This window comes from Gorilla gorilla, chromosome 13 (genome assembly GCF_029281585.2).
Source record: "Gorilla gorilla gorilla isolate KB3781 chromosome 13, NHGRI_mGorGor1-v2.1_pri, whole genome shotgun sequence".
Lineage (NCBI taxonomy): Eukaryota > Metazoa > Chordata > Mammalia > Primates > Hominidae > Gorilla > Gorilla gorilla.
In genome coordinates, this window is record NC_073237.2 from 90,005,558 (window position 1) to 90,023,551 (window position 17,994).

General features: G+C 41.5%; 1 protein-coding gene across 6 annotated transcripts in view; it reads left to right on the forward strand.

Annotated features, from left to right (window-relative positions):
* Positions 1–17,994, forward strand: part of FAM120A (family with sequence similarity 120 member A) — a 114,276-nt gene that overhangs the window by 87,411 nt on the left and 8,871 nt on the right. For 5 of the 6 annotated variants that reach the window (XM_031014816.3, XM_031014817.3, XM_055349942.2 and 2 more), the window contains 3 exons: positions 3,929–4,178; positions 11,297–11,411; positions 17,175–17,384. In XM_031014816.3, coding sequence (XP_030870676.1) covers positions 3,929–4,178; positions 11,297–11,411; positions 17,175–17,384 — 575 coding nt within the window. Of the gene's footprint in view, positions 1–3,928; positions 4,179–11,296; positions 11,412–12,826; positions 13,293–17,174; positions 17,385–17,994 lie in introns of those variants that run through there. The other variant, XM_063696572.1, reaches the window with a different exon arrangement.

A 17,994-nucleotide genomic window follows, 5' to 3' on the forward strand; every position in this document is an offset into this window, starting at 1 on the left:
ACCCTAGAGTTGTTTTTGCCAGTGTAAATATTTGGTTTAGTGTAAGTTAAGGAAGACAGTTTAATATTCAGTCTTTCAGAAGTAGGCTACTTCCTGAAGTAGTAACTTTTTCTGACAGTGAAAAGAGGAGATTAATATTTGTTGGTGGTGATACACAAGATTTATTCAGAGGTCTTCAGTTAGATGAGCTGACCTCCAGGAATCTCTTACTGTTTTAATAAGACGCAGTAGGAACATGTTGCTCTTCAAAACTACCAGTACAGAGTTCATTTTATACTACCATGCTCTAAGTCCCAGATGGTACCCACCCAGAATGTGCTGGAGCCCAGTGCCATGGGCAAGCCCACATACCCCCAGGTTTCTGTAAAAACTCAGATTACTTTCTGTGAGCTGGCTACTTTGTATTTGCTTATTTCCTGTGGATTGAATAATACCGTGAGGGCTGAGAAGTCCTTCCTCCTGGGCAACAGTGACTCTTTGGAAGAAAGCAGCAGCCCAGAGAGAGAAGAGCAGCAGACATTCTCATCTCTAGAGGCTACCCTCCAGCTGCCCCTTTGCAGGGGACTTGTAAATCAGAGCCAAGCATTTTTCTTTCCTCAACTTCTTCCACTCTTGAGGCGGCTGTTTCAACCCGAAAATTGGATGTCCCTTGGAATTCTTCATAAGCACTAATTTGTAATTAATTTAACGTAAGTGATGTGTAAAATGTGAGTTCATCTCATTATCTCTACATAATGAGGGGTGCTAGGTGCTTTTCATGTTTAATCATCAGGACTGTGTTGCAAAGTTAGGTGTCACCTCTCATCTTAGTCCCTGGATCTAGGCCCAGGTCTGAGAACCCAAGGAGACCCTCCCTCTCAGGCACATGCCTGTGCAGATTGCCTGCTTCCCTCTTATCCCAGCCCTACCTGGCACACAGTAGATGTTCCGTAAATACTTATTAACTGATTGGCCTAAGGTTCCACCTCTATTCTCTGGTGGAATACTCAAAAGATCTCTAACTATTAGAGATGAGCACCTTTGCTTCTGGAGCAAGCCTTTGTGTCAGTCACATCTATTTTCTTTGATAAAGACATGTATTTCCTGAATTGGACTTGCTGTTCTTGTTGTAACTGTTGCACATGGGCAACAACATGATTAGTGCTGTGAAAGAGGACAGTAACCCCTCTCTGTCCCTACTGTGTCGACAGGCTTACCCGGGACAGTTCCGAGCCCTTCTAGGACTCGGAGTAGCCTTTGGCTGGAGTATTGCCATGAGTCCATCAGCAAGAGTCCAGTTTCGGCTCTCAGGAGTGTGTTCACCTGTTTCTTTCTGGGCTGTGTCGAGTCTTGAGACACAGCACCAGGCCAGGCTCATTCAGGTACACAGGAGGCCCTCCGAGCTCTAATGTGGAGAGTTGTCGGAGCCTGCAGCTGGAGTGCATATTTCTGAGGATACCATGCATTAGGACTAGTGCCTGTGACCTCCTCTTCACTCTGCAACCTAGGGCCTTGCAGGACGAACTCTGCAGAGGCCTAAAGGTTTTGAAATTGAGAAGGAAAATCTTCTACCAATAATTTTTTTTTCTAGAATGAAAACAAAACATAAATGATTGCTAAAATGATTAAAGAGAGGCGAGAACAGAGCCGATGAAAGGGAAAGAAAAAAATGACAAAAGTTAAAGGCCAATTTAGTAAGAATGCCTCTCTTTAAAACCCCTAGGGGACTCCTGACATGCACAACCTAAACCCATGCTCTGTGTGTGGGGTATGTTTCAGTGTGTGTATTGTGGTATGTGTGTGGTGGGGGGGTGTGTGTGGTAGGGTTTGTTGGGAGATATGTTGCATGAAGTATGTGATGTGTGCATGGTATGAAATGTGTGATGTATGTGTCCTATGTGTTTGCGAGGTGTGGTTATGTAGAGTAATCTGATAGCAACATAGCATATTGGCGAACAGCTCATTCTGGAAGCTCCCCTTGCCTGTTTTCTCTTGGGGCGGAGCAGCCTTGGTGTTGGATCACAGGAGGGAAGGCATGTTGGCTCACAGGAAGGCCTGTGCATTGTAGTGGTGGTTGTGGAGATGATCCTGTATGTTCCAAGTCTACTTCTGGGAAAGCTTCTGGAAGCTGAGCTGTGCTGGAGATCCACAGGATCGGGGTGGGGGCAGTGCCTTAGATTGTGCGTCCAACGACAGGGTATGCTTCGTGATGGAGACCTTATCGGTTTTATATCTATACCTAAAAGTATTGAATAAAAACAAATAAGCATGTATTTATATATACATGTATGTCTGTTTTGACTTGATGGACTTTAAGCATTTGGAGTTTTTGAAATATTCCTTTAACATCTAAACACTAAGATATTCAAATGTAAATGAAAGACATTTGCCTAATGAGGGCAGTAACATTTTTGTAAAAGGAAAATTTTCAGTGACTGCCTTAACTTGTACCCCAGCTCTGCCCGGCAGGCTTCACGTAAGGGGACACTATCTGGAGCTGGCTCCAGAAGGGCATGTCACAGAGCCCTATGAGGTCTTGACTCAACGTGTTCCTATACGTGGCACTGTTACCTGACTTGTCAGGTATTGAAATGTATTTAAGCATTTTTTTTCTGTTGCTGAGAAACTGTGTATCCAAGTGTCTAACTCCTGGTGTTTTTCATGACATTTTAAGAGATTATTGTATTGCCTGACTATATTTAGACTCAGAGTGGAACTGGAGAATAGCCAGTAATACATTTACTCTGTCCTGCTTTTGGATTCTTCAGAATGCCTTAGGTATTACTTTAGAGAAGACAAACCCAGAGAGATTAATGTAATTTGGATAGAATGAATATGTTGAAGATCAAATTAGAGTTTATGATAGCATCCTGGTCTCCGTACAGACACTGGCCTTGGAGTGGGCCGTGCACTGGAGTGTGTCAGCCAGGGACGGTGCCTTTGCTCATGTGTAGCAGCACTGGGCAAGGGACAACACCAGGCCCTGCTTTGGTTCTGGTGTTTATTCAACTAAAGTGAACCACTTGTTACTTATAAAATGCACACCCAGATTTCCCTATTGGGTTGTTACCTCAGTGCAGTTGATGAGATTTTAACATTCTACTGTGCAATATGGATTGTTTTTGTTTTATTTCCTTGTCATTGTTTTTTCCTTAATTTATTGGGAAATCAATCAAGTGGGAAAATGTGCATGTTTATGTATTTGTAAGAATTGATTGACTAATAGTGAAACATCTGTGGATAAAAGGTATTGTTTCCGTGTTACATCAACTTAGAACTTGTCTTTTTTGAGGCGAAATGTTGGATAACTTTACACTCTGTCTGAAGTCTTGCTGAGTAGAATTACTGTGTGCTGGCATCATCTGGGACTTCAAAACTTGGAATATTTGCATCTACTTGCGTTTTACTGGCCAGTCTTAAAAATAGAGTTTAACAGTTACATTTGTTGAAGTGGGAGGTTCAGTAAAGTGGCTACTGCATGCAAATTATTTCTCAAATCTAATTTATGAGGGTATTTATCCATGTAGAAAGGGATTAGCTATCCAAATTGGATTTTGCATGTTAAAATAATTAGATAACACATACTTGCGTGAATTACACTAATTGTTATAACTAAAACTATTTGTAGATATAAAATATTAAAATGGATTTTGTCTAACATCTTGATTTATGCATACTAGTTATATGAGAAAATCAAGTCATGATTTGATTGGATGAAACTTATTTGTGGCCTAACTGAAAATCTGAATGAGCCATTAATTGCACAGAATAGAGGGACAAACAAAATACCCACAAGGACTTGATGATTGGTAGTTTTGCTAAGGAGAGAATGCATTGTTACCTGAGAGGCGAATCTTCAGACCAGTTACTAGAGCTGCTTGTTTTTGTTAAGACTGAAAGCAGGTGAATGATGCATGAATGTGTCTTCTCTGGCTTTTTTTTCCTGTAGTTTCACCAGTGATCATTAAAGAATGGGCAGCTTACAAAGGGAAGTCTCCTCAAACCCCGGAACTGGTTGAAGCTCTTGCCTTCAGGGAGTGGACCTGCCCCAACCTGAAGAGGCTGTGGTTGGGTAAGGCGGTAGAGGACAAGAACCGCAGGATGAGGGCCTTCCTGGCCTGCATGAGGTCAGACACCCCAGCCATGCTCAACCCTGCCAACGTGCCCACTCACCTCATGGTGCTCTGCTGCGTCTTACGGTGGGTGCCATGCATGGGAGCTGGGACCTGGGTCCCTGCCAGGTGTAGGGGCCATGACCATGGTGTCAGATGAGTTCTAGAAAGGATGTAAAGTTTATTCCTGATCAATCATGTTGAAATTTATCGTCATCCCATATTTATATATGTGATAGAAATGTAGGTTATGTAAATGCAAAATATATTTTAATTTATATGATACAGTATGTTTATAGGTATATTTTGTAAGCATGTATGGTATGTAAATATTATATAATGATTTTAAACATGGTTTATTATTTAAATATTGAAGATTTTGAAGGCTATAAGAGGGGATTCTTGTTATATATTATTTGGAGTTCTTCTGTAGGGAAAATGTGCCACTTCTTCCCCCTTCATTTATTTAATCATTTACAGTCACACATTGCTTAATGATGGGGATACATTTTGAGAAATGTATCATTAGGTGATTTTGTCATTGTGTAAAACATCATAGAGTATATACAAACATGGCGAGTATTTGTGTATCTAAATGTGAAAAAGGTACAGTCAAAATATGGTATTATAATCTTATACCATTATATATGTGGTCCATTGTTGACCAACACATTAATGTGGCACATGCCGTATTTGTATCAGTATGGGCTCCTGTCCTCTTTTTATAGGGTCATAATCAATTCACTTGAGGTTATATCCAGCTCTGCCTTATGCTTACGCACATTGTCCTGGCTTATCCTTGGGAGCTGTCTTAGGTTGGCCCGTGTGACACACACCATCCTGTTGTTTTAGGAGAGCTTCCTTGCTCTTTTGCCCTACGAGATGCTTCAGGCACGCTTTGTGTTTCCCTGCTCCAGCATCAGCCATCTCTCCAAAGAGCAGCCCTTGTTCCTTGTTGTGAAAAAGGTGTCTGGAAACCCAGGTCTGGGTGCTGGTGTGGTCCTGCTGCTGGGATGTCTCTGTGTCTGTGCCCTCACAGCCCACAGCGCAGGTGTATGGGTAGATACTGTTGATGTTTTGAAGTTCGGTTGAGTTGGGATACATACTGGATGTTCATTAGGTTTTGGAGTTGATTCGTTTGGTTTGGTTTCGTTTTAAAAGAACTTCAAACATAGAGAAAAGTTGCAAGTACAATACAGAAACCTTTTTTTTAACTTAAATACTTTACTGGTTTTCTAACAGTTGATGGCATTTTACTTTATAACCACCAAAGAACCATCAAAATCAATCCGCAGTGATGCTGTGGTCCATTCCACCCTTCAGAGCTGTTAGGCTTGTTGTCCCAACAGTGTCCTTTATGACAAGGAACCTGTTCCTGTTCCAGGTCGTCTCTGCTTTCAGGAGTGATGCCCTGCCTGGGGGTGCACACCTCCTTCTGTCCCGTTAGGCAGGACACTGGCTCAGAGGGTTTGGTGCAGGGTAACTGTGGCTTCTCCGTGTGGTGCTGCTCTCACCTTTTGTAACCGTCTCACATGGAAGTGCTTAGAGGCCCTGTAAAGGTTTCACTCCTCAGACAGCCAGCACGTTTTTATCAGCATGAACTCAGAGCCTCCTGTTTCTCTAGGGGCCTTCAGCTCACTGCACCATCATCTGTTTTGATGTTCCCTTTGTCACCTTGCAAACTGGCCTTCGTCATCTTCTCTGAGCACCTCCTTTCTTCTCCACAGATGTTCTGCTTGCCCCTGTGTCTCCCTGCCTCAGCCCTGGGATCCCCATTTCTCCAAGCAGCCCCAGTTCTTCCAAGTGGGGGATGGCATTTAGAAGCCAGGCTCTCAGAGTTGGAGGTTCCGTGCTGCGGGAACTTTGCCGCCCTGGCCCTCCCAGTGCAGCATGAGGCTATCCACCCCAACATTGCTGTTGTGTATTCCTATATCTCATTGAAAACAGTGGATTTACCCTGGTCCTTCCAAGCTGGCACAGTCCAGTGTCCCTCCCTGTGTTCATAGGGTACGGTCTAGCATCCTGCTGCATTCGTAGCTTCTGGCTCTGGCAGTGAGAGGCTTGGCTGGGAAGCCCCATGGCCCCTTACTTGGTCAGGATCCCTGTGTGGCGCAGTCCCTATTGCCCCTGTTTCTTTTGGGGCCTGTCTCACCCTCTGGGCTGGCACCGCTTTTGCAGGCATAACTGACCATCCCTCCCACTGGGTCCCAACTACCTGACTTTAGGAAGGGAGGGACAGAGCTTATTCATGTTTTTATTTCCTGGTGGTTCTTAAATTTATAACAAATGTTAAGGCCAATAACTTATTTAGGAAGATTCAATTAAATGGAGATTGACTTAAATCACAGTGTGTCAGCTGAACGTGATTTCCATTGAAGACTGGCTGATGGGAAAGACTCCTTTTTTTTTTTTTTTTTTGAGACAGAGTTTTTTGCTCTTGTCGCTGGAGTGCAGTGGTGTGATCATGGCTCACTGCAACCTCTGCCTCCTGGGTTCAAGTGATTCTCCTGCCTCAGCCTCCCAAGTAGCTGGATTACAGGCATGCGCCGCCACGCCCGGCTAATTTTTTGTATTTTTCGTAGAGATGGAGTTTCACCATGTTGGTCAGGCTGGTCTTGAACTCCTGACCTCAGGTGATCCACCCACCTCGGCCTCCCAAAGTGCTGGGATCACAGACATGAGCCACTGCACCTGGCCAATTCCTTCTTTATTTTTGTTTTTAGAGGCTTCTGGTTTCCTCTGATAGCAAATTCAATTAAAGACATGTTTTTATTAATAACAATATTATATTCATAGAAAGTTTAAGACTTTGGATTCTGTGAGATCAAATTAGCAATAATGAATTTGATTACTTTTTTTGTATTTTTCTCTTCCAAGTTTAGTGTGACACATGGCCTTTAATCTAGCAGAGCACCTGACAGGCCACCATATACTTGACCTAAGGTACATACTGGGACCCTGAGTGAGGACACACTCTGGGGCCCTGGGGCCATGGCAGAGGATGAGCTGCTGTTGCACTATAGGGGGCCAGGGTCACATCGTTTCAGCTTCGTGTTTAAGTTTGTGCTCAGACTCTTAATGCCGTCCCATCTGGTGTATTTACTCTGCCCCTCCTGTGGCTGGTGCCTCGTGGCCTGCTGTGTGTGAGCACTGAGATGCATGGACAGGGAAGAGGCCATGCATGCAGCTGGTCCTGGTGGCATTGTCTCCCAGCCCACTCTTTTGTTTGCTCCTCTCGATGCCTGGGGCCTGGCAGCGGAGTGCCAGCCCTTTCTGAGCAGTGATCCCGGAAACACCTGAGCCATCTCCTCAGCACTGTTGAGATGGCTGTCGGCAAGACAGAAATGAATGGGCACGGCCATGCTCCAGTAACCTTCTCTTTACAAACACAGGTAGCCAGCTCATGGCTACAGTTTTTTTTATTCCTTTGTAGACTATTATCAATTTCTATTGGACACATGTTTCTTCACCATTAGAGTGAGGTGATGCATTTGGGGTGGAACCCCACAGAAGGGGTATGGTGGTCTTCTCATTGCTCCCTAAGGGAATTTAGTTTTTGCTGTTACTAGTGATGTTAACATCAATCACTTGGTTAAGGCAGAGTTGGGCATACATATATTTTAAATGCTATACTATGGCAGCAATTGGGATGGACAGTGGAAGAACATCAGTCAAATCTGTAGAATCCCTGATAGCAGAGATGGGGGATGGAGTCTGAGCAGAGGTTGCTGCAGTGTGAGGGTGCAGGCTGAGGGCACAGAGCAGAGCAGGTCTTTTTGGGGATGCAGCATGGATAAAATAGACAAGGCTCTTGTCCAAAAGCAGCAGCTTATGTTCTTGTAGGAGCAATATGGCAGACACAAAGATGCAGACTGGGTTAGGTTTTAGAAAAACTTGACTTAAATCAGTAAATACAGTAACAGAGATGGAGGGCATAAGGCTCCAGAGCAATGCTGGCGCCATCAGTGTGTGCTCTAGAGGTGCGACCCGGGTGGTTGGTGGTCAGCCTGGGTGACACAGCAGGTGGCCGATGCTGGCTGAGGCCTGCTTCTCTCCTTTTGGAGCTCTGGCTTCACCCCAACTTCCATGCTTGTAAAGGGCAGTGAGAGGAGATGGGGTCAAGGTCAGCCAGCCTTAGGAGGGCTCCAGAACAATTTATAATGCCCCCACCCTTCTGTGGTAAGGAAATGAAGGCTGCGGGAAGTTAGACAACTCCCTGAGGGCCTATAGCTGTCTATATTAGCACATTAAGTGACATTTTCATAATCTGCTCGATTGCATGGAAAAGAACATGGAGAGAAAAAATTTCCAGAAATACCATAGATAGATTTAGTAGCATAAAAGGGATCTGAAAACATTCTAAATGCACAGTTAGGAATTAGCACAAATAAGTAAGCTGACCAAGAGTTAAGTTCTCAGCCGCTCTTATCTTGACTCTTAACCAGGATCTCTGTTTTGATATTTAATCTATGTATGTATGTATGTACCTAGTAATTCATACTCTGCATCCAGCAAGGTGTTCAGAGGACCTACGATGAGAAGGGTCTAAACACTAATGCTGTTATAGAAAGCCAGATGGAGGAAATAGCAGATAGTCTGACCAACAACATTGTTTGCCGTCCTGGCAAAGTTGAATTCTGAGAGTCTTAGCTGCCAGGAAAGCCAGGAAAGATCTTGAGAGAACCAGTGTATCTGCAATACAGTCTTTTTCTGATTAAAAAAAAAAATTTTTTTTTTGAGATGGAGTCTTGCTCTGTTGCCCAGGCTGGAGTGCAGTGGTGCCATCTCGGCTCACTGCAAGCTCTGTCCTGGGTTCACGCCATTCTCCTGCCTCACCCTTCCGAGTAGTTGGGACTACAGGTGCCCGCCACCACGCCCGGCTAATTTTTTTGTTTTTGTATTTTTAGTAGAGACGGGGTTTCACCGTGTTAGCCAGGATGGTCTTGATCTCCTGACCTCGTGATCCTCCTGCCTCAACCTCCCAAAGTGCTGGGATTACAAAATTTTAAAAGGAACCAATAGCTAGGGGCTGAGGTAGGGAAGACTGGGGACTTGTTGTGTAAGGGGAACAGAGTTTCAGTCTGGGAAGATGAAAGGAGTTCTGTGGATGGATGATGGTCATGGTTGCACAGCAATGTGAATGTGCTTAATGCCACTGAACTGTACACTTAAAAATGGCTTAAATGGTAAATTTTTTGTGTATTTTACCTCAATTAAAAAAATAAAAATAAATTAAAATAAAAGGAATATAAAACATAGATACTTCAGGGCAAAGAACATTGTATATAATTTTTTGAGACAAAAATAGGAGGAGGGGACCTTCTTCATATTTGCTGTTTCTTGCATCTGGCCCTGATTAAAACTCAGTAAGACCAGGCTGGGTGCAGTGGCTCACGCCTGTAATCCCAGCACTTTGGGAGGCTGAGATGGGTGGATCACCTTAGGTCAGGAGTTTGAGACCAGCCTGGCCAACACAGTGAAGCCCTGTCTCTACTAAAAATACAAAAATTAGCCAGGTGGGGTGGCGTGTGCCTGTAATCCCAGCTACTTGGGAGGCTGAGGCAGGAGAATCACTTGAACCCAGGAGGCGGAGGTTGCAGTGAGCCGAGATCATGCCACCGCACTTCAGCCTGGACCACAGAGCAAGAAAGACTCCATCTCAAAAAAAAAAAAACAAAAAAAACAAAAACAAACCAAAAAAAAAAACAAACCTCAGTAAGACCATTGTATTTAAGATTTGTGGCAGTTAATCAATTGCAAAGGATGTGATTTTGTCTTTGCAAATATTGATGGTTTAATTAAATGAAACTTTCACATCACTCTTTTATATATCTCATCAAATATAAATACCATAGAAATGTAACATTTGCTGTTTGTTCTCCTTGAAATTGCATTTACATCCTACTTTTGCCACATTAATTTGACCATGACGTATATAAGCTCTCTGTGCTTCAGTTTCCCCTTCTCTAAATTGGGATAATTATTGTTCCTGTCTCAGAATTTCTATAACAGTAGATGAGTTAAAGTGTGTAAGGTGCTTAGACCAATGCCTTGGCACCTAGTGAGCACGTAAACTTTCTACTTTGGGCTTCAGCTGAAAATATATCTCAATGAGCTGTCTAGAACCTCCCTTACTTAGTTTGTGTACCCATGGATGAATATTAATTAATACAAGAATGATTTAGTGCTCAGCACCAACTCTAACCCTGGGTTTTGTTAACTCAGATTTTAAGCACTGAGCAAACTTACTCTGCAGATGGGAATGGAAAGAGCTTTGTTAAGCATGTCACGGTTCTCTGAACTCCTTTTGAGTTATTTGCCAGAGATCATGTCGTAATCTATCATCAGAAGTTATTTTTAGTGATCAGCTGGCAACTTGATTAGGTCGTCCTTCAAGTTTATGGAATGCAAAGAACTGGGAACGTTAGACTTCAGAAAGGTTTATGACTAAGTCATTATAGTTAGCCCTTCACTTTTTCACGCCCAGACACTCCTTGGGGTTGTGCCTTGTGCAGTACTGTAGGGTGTTTGTGATTCAGGCAGTGCTGTTACTGAGAAGGGAAGGAGACTCCCAGGCAGACCTGTTCTAGTTGAAGTTGAAGATTTGGAGATTGATTGTCCTTTAGCAGCCACTTCAGGGTGCGCACATTTTGCTGTGGCTCTAGTGATGGTCCTACACATTGCTTTTCTTGAGTCTGACTCCCGCTCACCTTGTGGTACTGGCCCTATCTTCGGTTATTTACCTGCTCCATGGACCTGCAGCTGCAGAGTGGCCAGGCAATGGTCTTTGCTTTTCATCTCGAGATTTGTCTTTCTTATTTATACCTAGGGTCTGCCTCCTGGCTGTCCTGGCTTGAACAAAAAAATGAATGAATCCTGAAAATTGGTACTTAGAATGTACTTCCAGGGTTTAAATGTTTCACAAGAGTGAGGTTGTATCAAAAATCACTGACTAGCTAGTTTTCAGTATCCACAATTCAGTGTGCTATTTTTAATTATTCTAAAGTAAAACATTCTGACATCCTGTTTTCATTTGTAATGGTATCATCAAATGAAAGTAGAAAAGTAGAAAAGCTGAATAAGAAATCACATGGGTCTTCTTAGCTCACATCATCCGGGATTTACCTAGAACCTCCCACTGGACTTGTCTATATGACGGGCGACCACTCAGTAATCACCAACCTTTCGTTTCTGCCCCTCACCAGGTACATGGTGCAGTGGCCGGGAGCACGCATCCTTCGGCGTCAGGAGCTAGATGCCTTCCTGGCTCAGGCGCTGTCCCCCAAACTCTACGAGCCTGATCAGCTCCAGGAGCTCAAGGTAATTTATCAGCCTCATTGCATTGTCTTGGACAGTCTCACTTTGGATTTTGGTGTAATACTGCTAACTTTCAACAGGCAGAATTGCTAATTCTTTAAACTAATTGCTTTAGTCCACTAAACTAATAATACTAATGTGATAAGAACTTGATCAATCGCCTTCATGGCAAAAGGAATATTCCTTTCTAGTTATGGATTTGCTATCCCCAGTTTGGAAATGATTAGTCCCACTTTGTCAGAGAATGATTTCCCCTTGTTTACCATTGGATGTTTATTCTTATTTATCACATCATGAAATAAACTTGCCTTTTATATTTTAGGGGGGGATTCCAAACCCTGAGAGGGCTTGATCTTAAGAATTTTCTAACATCTAGCAAGGATTCTTTTTCTTATTTCATTTCATTGTTCCTAATTACAACTTTAGTTTTCTCTAAAAAATATTCTTTGCCCCTCAACTATTATAAAATCCCTTATAAAAAACCACTTGAAGAACGATGTTACATCATCATTTCTATCCCTTTTTAAGTCAGCATTTAACATCATATTCCTTTTAATTTTGCCTTCTAGTAATTCCTTTTGTTCTTTAATTGTTTTGACAATATTGATTTTTCTCCAAGTTGTCACCTAATTTTTCAGTGTGGATATCTTTTTCGGTATACTTTCATTAGTTACCTTGTTCACATGGTTGTAATTGCTTTCTAATTCCCATATTAAATTTTAGAAAGTTCAAGACTTTTCAAAGCTAGTTAAATTACTAGATCAGCCTTTTCTTTTCAATGTATAGGGTTTTGTTTTTTTCTTTGCCATCAGTTCTTGTTTTGTTTTATTTTGTTTTGTTTTACAGAGTTTGATTTGTAATCAGTTAATCTCTTTCCACAAAATTGCCTTCACCTTTAGATCTTTTTGGCATTCTTTATGAAGGCATTCTTTCCATGGAGGGGAGTTTTAGGCTCACTTAATAGATTTTCAGTATTCAATAGTTGTTGCTTAATAAATTTGTAGTTTTCCCTAAATTATCATGTTAAATTGAGTAATTTGGTGTTAAGTGACCCTCCTCAATTGTGTGGAGCTCACCTGAGACTTCTTGTGACTTAGAAATAAGCTAAGTAAAAAAAACAAAACTTAGGAGAATTCACTTCAAATTGTGTTCTTTACTTTGTAGATCAAGCTTTTCTGTTTGTTAGACAGAAATTATTATTTGTAATGTTTTTGAATTTACGTTTCTGTTTTCAATGTTTGGTCAGGTGTCCCCATCAGGCAGTGTGGCTGGTGCTAAGTCAGGTCCTTTCCCGTGTCCTCACCTGGTTTGTCTCATCACCACCGTCTTTGTCACAGATTGTGCTTCAGGGGGTTGGAGATACTTTTGCTAGTGTGTGGTGCCATCCCTCTACCTCTACTCCTGTTTCTCTTATATAGATTATTACATCAGTATTGACATCCCAGTTCTGAAAATCAGACCGCCAGGTATCAGGTATGCCCACTAAGCCTTATTCACCATCAAGTTACTTTTACTCAAAGTTCATCTTATATCCCATATCCTTTTCATTTTTGGATCAACACATAGGATATAACTTTTGAAAAACAATCACAGTCTAAGCTTTCATTTTGGTTCTTTTGAGATCTTAGTGCTTTCATGGTTTTCTCCTGGTTCTTCATCTAAAGCCAGACATTTGTAGAGATATGCTCAGAAAGACATATGTATGTATAGTAAACTTCAGTCTGACTCATCGATCCTCTGGGTCTTGCTTGTCTGGAGGTCGACAGTTCCCTTTAATAAGAGCAGCCTACACCTGTAAGTGCTTCATTTTCATGATTAGTATAAATTCTGAGAAAGCTATAAGGAAAAATAGCATTTGTTGGGGGGGAAAGGCAGTTATTTGCTTTTTTGTTTTTTAAGATTGAAGATCCTCTCAGCTATCATCAGATTGAGAATTGATAGGAATGATCATTATTTAAATGCTACAAAAATTCCTATGCAGAGCTGAGGGTTCCAAAATTCAGTGATAGAAAATTAAATTCTAAAATTGCCTTTTCATTTAACCATTAAAATTTTTTGCAATATCAAAAGCAACAACAGTGCTTTGTTGTAATACACCATTCATAGTTTGTGATATAGTCAACTCTTGACTGTTAACTGGTGTGTCTGGGCCTGCTACCCAGTTTGTGGATTGCCCAGCCCCTGTTTCTCTTCTCCCATTTATCGTCCACTCTGTGGTTGGCCATCAGAGGAGGAAAAGAGGAAGGAAAAACCCAGTGGTGACAGTTAGGACTCTTGTTAGCTTTTTCTGATGGGAGGTTTGGTGGGACAAGACACTGAAACCATTAGTTACAATGAATTTTTAAGAATTTCATCTCATCCATGCTTTCTTCGTCTGCCATGTCCATGAATAATTGAGAGTGTTCCATGTGGCTCCTTAAATACCTGTGACAGTGATTGATGACCCTCATTTTTCCTGTTATATTTTTTAAGCCCTTCTCCTAGGTTACCAGCATGAATGTAATTAAGGTAAAATTAGCACTGACCCCTGTGTTTTGAGGAGGGTGGGTAAAGGATGAGAAGGAACTTTGTACCATTATAGTATTTGTCCAGTTTCTTTCTCCCTTGCCTTGACATTCCTATAATTGCCTTAAATTCTTTTAACAGTTTCACATGCCAAGTGCAGAATATAAAAGATGGAAAATGAAGAGCTTTAAAGACAGTATTAGGGGCGTGCAACATGTCTGTGATACGTGTAAGAATTATTTTGCATATAGGTAAATATGACAAATTGAAGTAAGAGTCTGTTGCCCAGTAATCAGATGTTGGACAAAGTAACTTGACTGGAATTTGGTTCTTGAGCTAATCGGTCAGAGAGATTAACTTCCATATTTGTATTTCTTATAAACTCAGAATTTTTTGTCTGTATTTCTCTAGTTGAGGAACTTTGGATGATATTGAATATTTTATCTCAATTGATATAAGAGAATGAAGTTAGAATGTGAATATTGCAGCTATTTTATAATCAAGGGTTCAGATTTGGGTTCTCCCAATTACCAGCTCTGTGACCTTGAACCCTCTGTGACCCGTCTGTACAAGGGAGTACTATTTAGAGGTGCCTGCATTCTATGTTGTTTAGAGATGGCAGTGAGATAATGAAAAAAGCAGTGTTTGATATATATTTCTTAAGTTCCCCATAAATATTAAATGTTATTATTTATATATAACATTTAGGGAAAGAAAAACACCACATAATGTAAGTTTAAAAAATTTTCAAAGGAAGCAAATTTACACTGCAGTCAAGATTTTATTCAGATTGTTTATGCAAGCTCTTATTCTAAGAACTTTTCTCTATTAGATTAATGCTAATTGAACCATTAATTATCTTGAAACTATAAATATCATTTAAAAAAGTCTTAAAAGTATAATCCTTTAATATTAAGGCCATTTGATACACACACACACACACACACACACAGAGTAGCCTTGTACACACACACACAGACACAGAGTAGCCACACACACACACACACACACACACACACACACACACACACACACACACACACACACACACACACACACACTAGCCTTGCTGCATTCTTCCTGTCAGCAAATTTGGAGATTAATAGTTTTAACTAGGGCGCTTCTGTGCCATATACATCTGCTGCTGTTTCTTCAGTTTGGCAATGCAGATAGCCATTTGCTGGGTAAATGGTTTTGAGTTACATTAGTCTTAAAGGTTTGAATCTGGATGTGATTGGCACCAGCCCGTTCCTAAGAAACACCTGCAGGGGCTGGACGCGGTGGCTCATGCCTGTAATCGCAGCACTTTGGGAGGCCGAGGATCTTCTCAGATCACATGGGGCCACGAGTTTGAGACCAGCCTGGCCAACATGGTGAAAACCTGACTCTACTAAAAGTACAAAAATTAGCCAGGCATGGTGGCGCAAGTCTGTAATCCCAGCTACTAAGGAGTCTGAGGCAGGAGAATTGCTTGAACCTGGGAGGCAGAGGTTGCAGTGAGCCAAGATTGCACCATTGCACTCCAGCGTGGATGACAGAGCGAGACTGTTTCAAAGAAGAAAAAAAGAAACACCATTAGGATGGTGCTGCATGTGCTTACACAAAGGGTGTTGGTGGCATTTTGTGTTTTAACATTTGGATAGCCAGGCAAACAACTTTAGAGCAGCATTTTCTCTCCCCAATCCTTGACCTGGATTCTCTGTTCTCTGGTGTAGGGCAGAGAGAGGAGCATGGAGGTCCCTGGGCTAGAAGCAGCGGAGCCCCACCTGACTGGAAGGGATCTGTGGTCATAATTTCTGCAGTGCAAGGGGCCAGGAGATGGGTGTCCTATTCATTCATGGGCCACACCTGTGCTTGGCTGCTTTCCAACAGGGTTGGCTCCCTCTTTCTGCCTTGAAAATTCTCCCTTTCTGCAGCTCAGAGGTGGGGGTGGCTGGGGTCTAAATGAATCAAGTACATTTTCTCCATTTTGTTCTAGTATGACCTCTCTTCCTCCACTTTGCACGTAAATATAAAAATGCATCTAATTCTATCACTCCAGCCCTACCTGCCCCCAAGGGAACATTTTTTAGTTCACTTCCCAACAACTGCATGGGAAAAGGAGGAGCTGGTGATGTACAATAGGATCCAGAGGTATAAACACCTTTTATAAATTGGTGAACAGACTTTTCCAGGTTTTGGAAGGTTAACTGTATTGTGAAAATTTAAAAAAAGGTTGGGAAACAGTGTTAGTTGATAATAGGGACTGTTAACACAAACAACAAAAACAGTAGATGATTGTAAGTTTATTAGCATTTGGCACCAGAATGACCTTTTTCTCTTTAATGAAAAGCCCCTTTACCTGCCACATGTAGGCATTGCTTAGATTGATCTCCCATAAACATTGCATTCTTGAAAAGTCACCAAAGTTGGAAGACAAAAGCCAGAGCAGGGCTAAACTTTGATCCTGGATAATCCACAAACTAGGCCTTTCACATGCAGATGATCAAGAGTTGACTGTACTCGTGTTAATGTTTCTCACTCTGCTTATCAGACACTAGAAGCGTGGGCTCTACGTATAGAAGGTAGGCACCCAGCACTTAACACTGAGGGAAGTAAAAGTCTGTGCAAATTCTAGTAGTATGTATGGTTCAAGAACCATATTTTTGTTGTCTTCTTTCATTTATAAGCTATCCATTTCTCCAGAAGACATTTTGACAGTCTTATTAATAAGTTGCAATTAAAAACCTTGACATATAAAATAATGTGAACATAAAGTATAAATTTATTTTAGAATGTAATTATACCAAATAATCTTTTAATGTAACTATTTAAAAATGCAGAATCTTAATAGAGTGTTCAGTTTTGACACTCTTTCTGTTAACACGTTACCTGTGTGCAGATCTGAAATGTGAAGTGTTATTTTACGAAGAGATTGTGGAACCCTGGACTCTAAGGAGACCACACATCATTGCTCATTTTGTCACACGTCAGCCTTAAGTACAGTGTTACTCTACACTGCGGAACGCTTTATAAACCCAACCTGAAATACTTGAGTATGTTTATAAAATATTCTCTTAAATTCAAATGTGTTAAATCACATAAGTATTTCTGTTCAAATGAGGCCAGTGTTAGGTCAATATAAGGTAATGATAGGACTACTTAGTGGTGCTGTTTTGTTGAGGAATATTCTGTTAACTTTGGAGAGTTTTAGTAAGACTTTGAAAGAATTTAATACTGTAGTACTCTTATTCCATAGAAATTACTCTTTTCAATTTAAAGATTGAGAACCTAGATCCCCGAGGAATTCAGCTATCAGCTCTCTTCATGAGTGGAGTAGACATGGCCTTGTTTGCAAATGATGCATGCGGACAGCCAATCCCCTGGGAACACTGTTGTCCTTGGATGTATTTTGATGGGAAGCTCTTCCAATCCAAACTCCTCAAAGCCAGCCGGGAAAAGACCCCACTCATTGACCTCTGTGATGGTCAGGTATGCTGGGGGGCCGGGTGGCTGCCTTTAACTGCAATGAAATAAAGCTCGCTGGTTAAATCTGTCATCTTTTATACCATATTTATCATCCTGTGTTTCAAGATTCTGTTTTAGGTTGGGCCTGGTACTGAGTGTCACTAAATATCACTTCAGTACCCAGGATGAGCCAAGCTCCTGATATAACATTGTTTCTCATTATTTGTGGTAGTAATGTTCTAAAATTCACCTCAAACGCCAGATTAGTGAATACTGACCATTGCTCCTAGGGGAAATACAAGGTGCTGGGTTCCTTCAAGGCTCTGGTCACATATTTTTGTCAACCAATCATTATATAATCTTATTTCATGTGCATTTTCGTTAAAGACACCTTATATAATATGGATTGTTGATTCATTATTATTGAACTCACAGCCAGTAGCTTCTGTAACATGTATATTCTCTGTAAGGCACATCACAGCCTCGTTATGCATTTAGGAACACCAGACAGCACTTCAGCACTACACTTGGAGACCATTTTATTTGTTTGTTTTTTTTTGTTTTTTTTTTTTGAGACGGAGTTTCGCTCTTGTCGCCCAGGCTGGAGTGCAGTGGTACGGTCTCAGCTCACTGT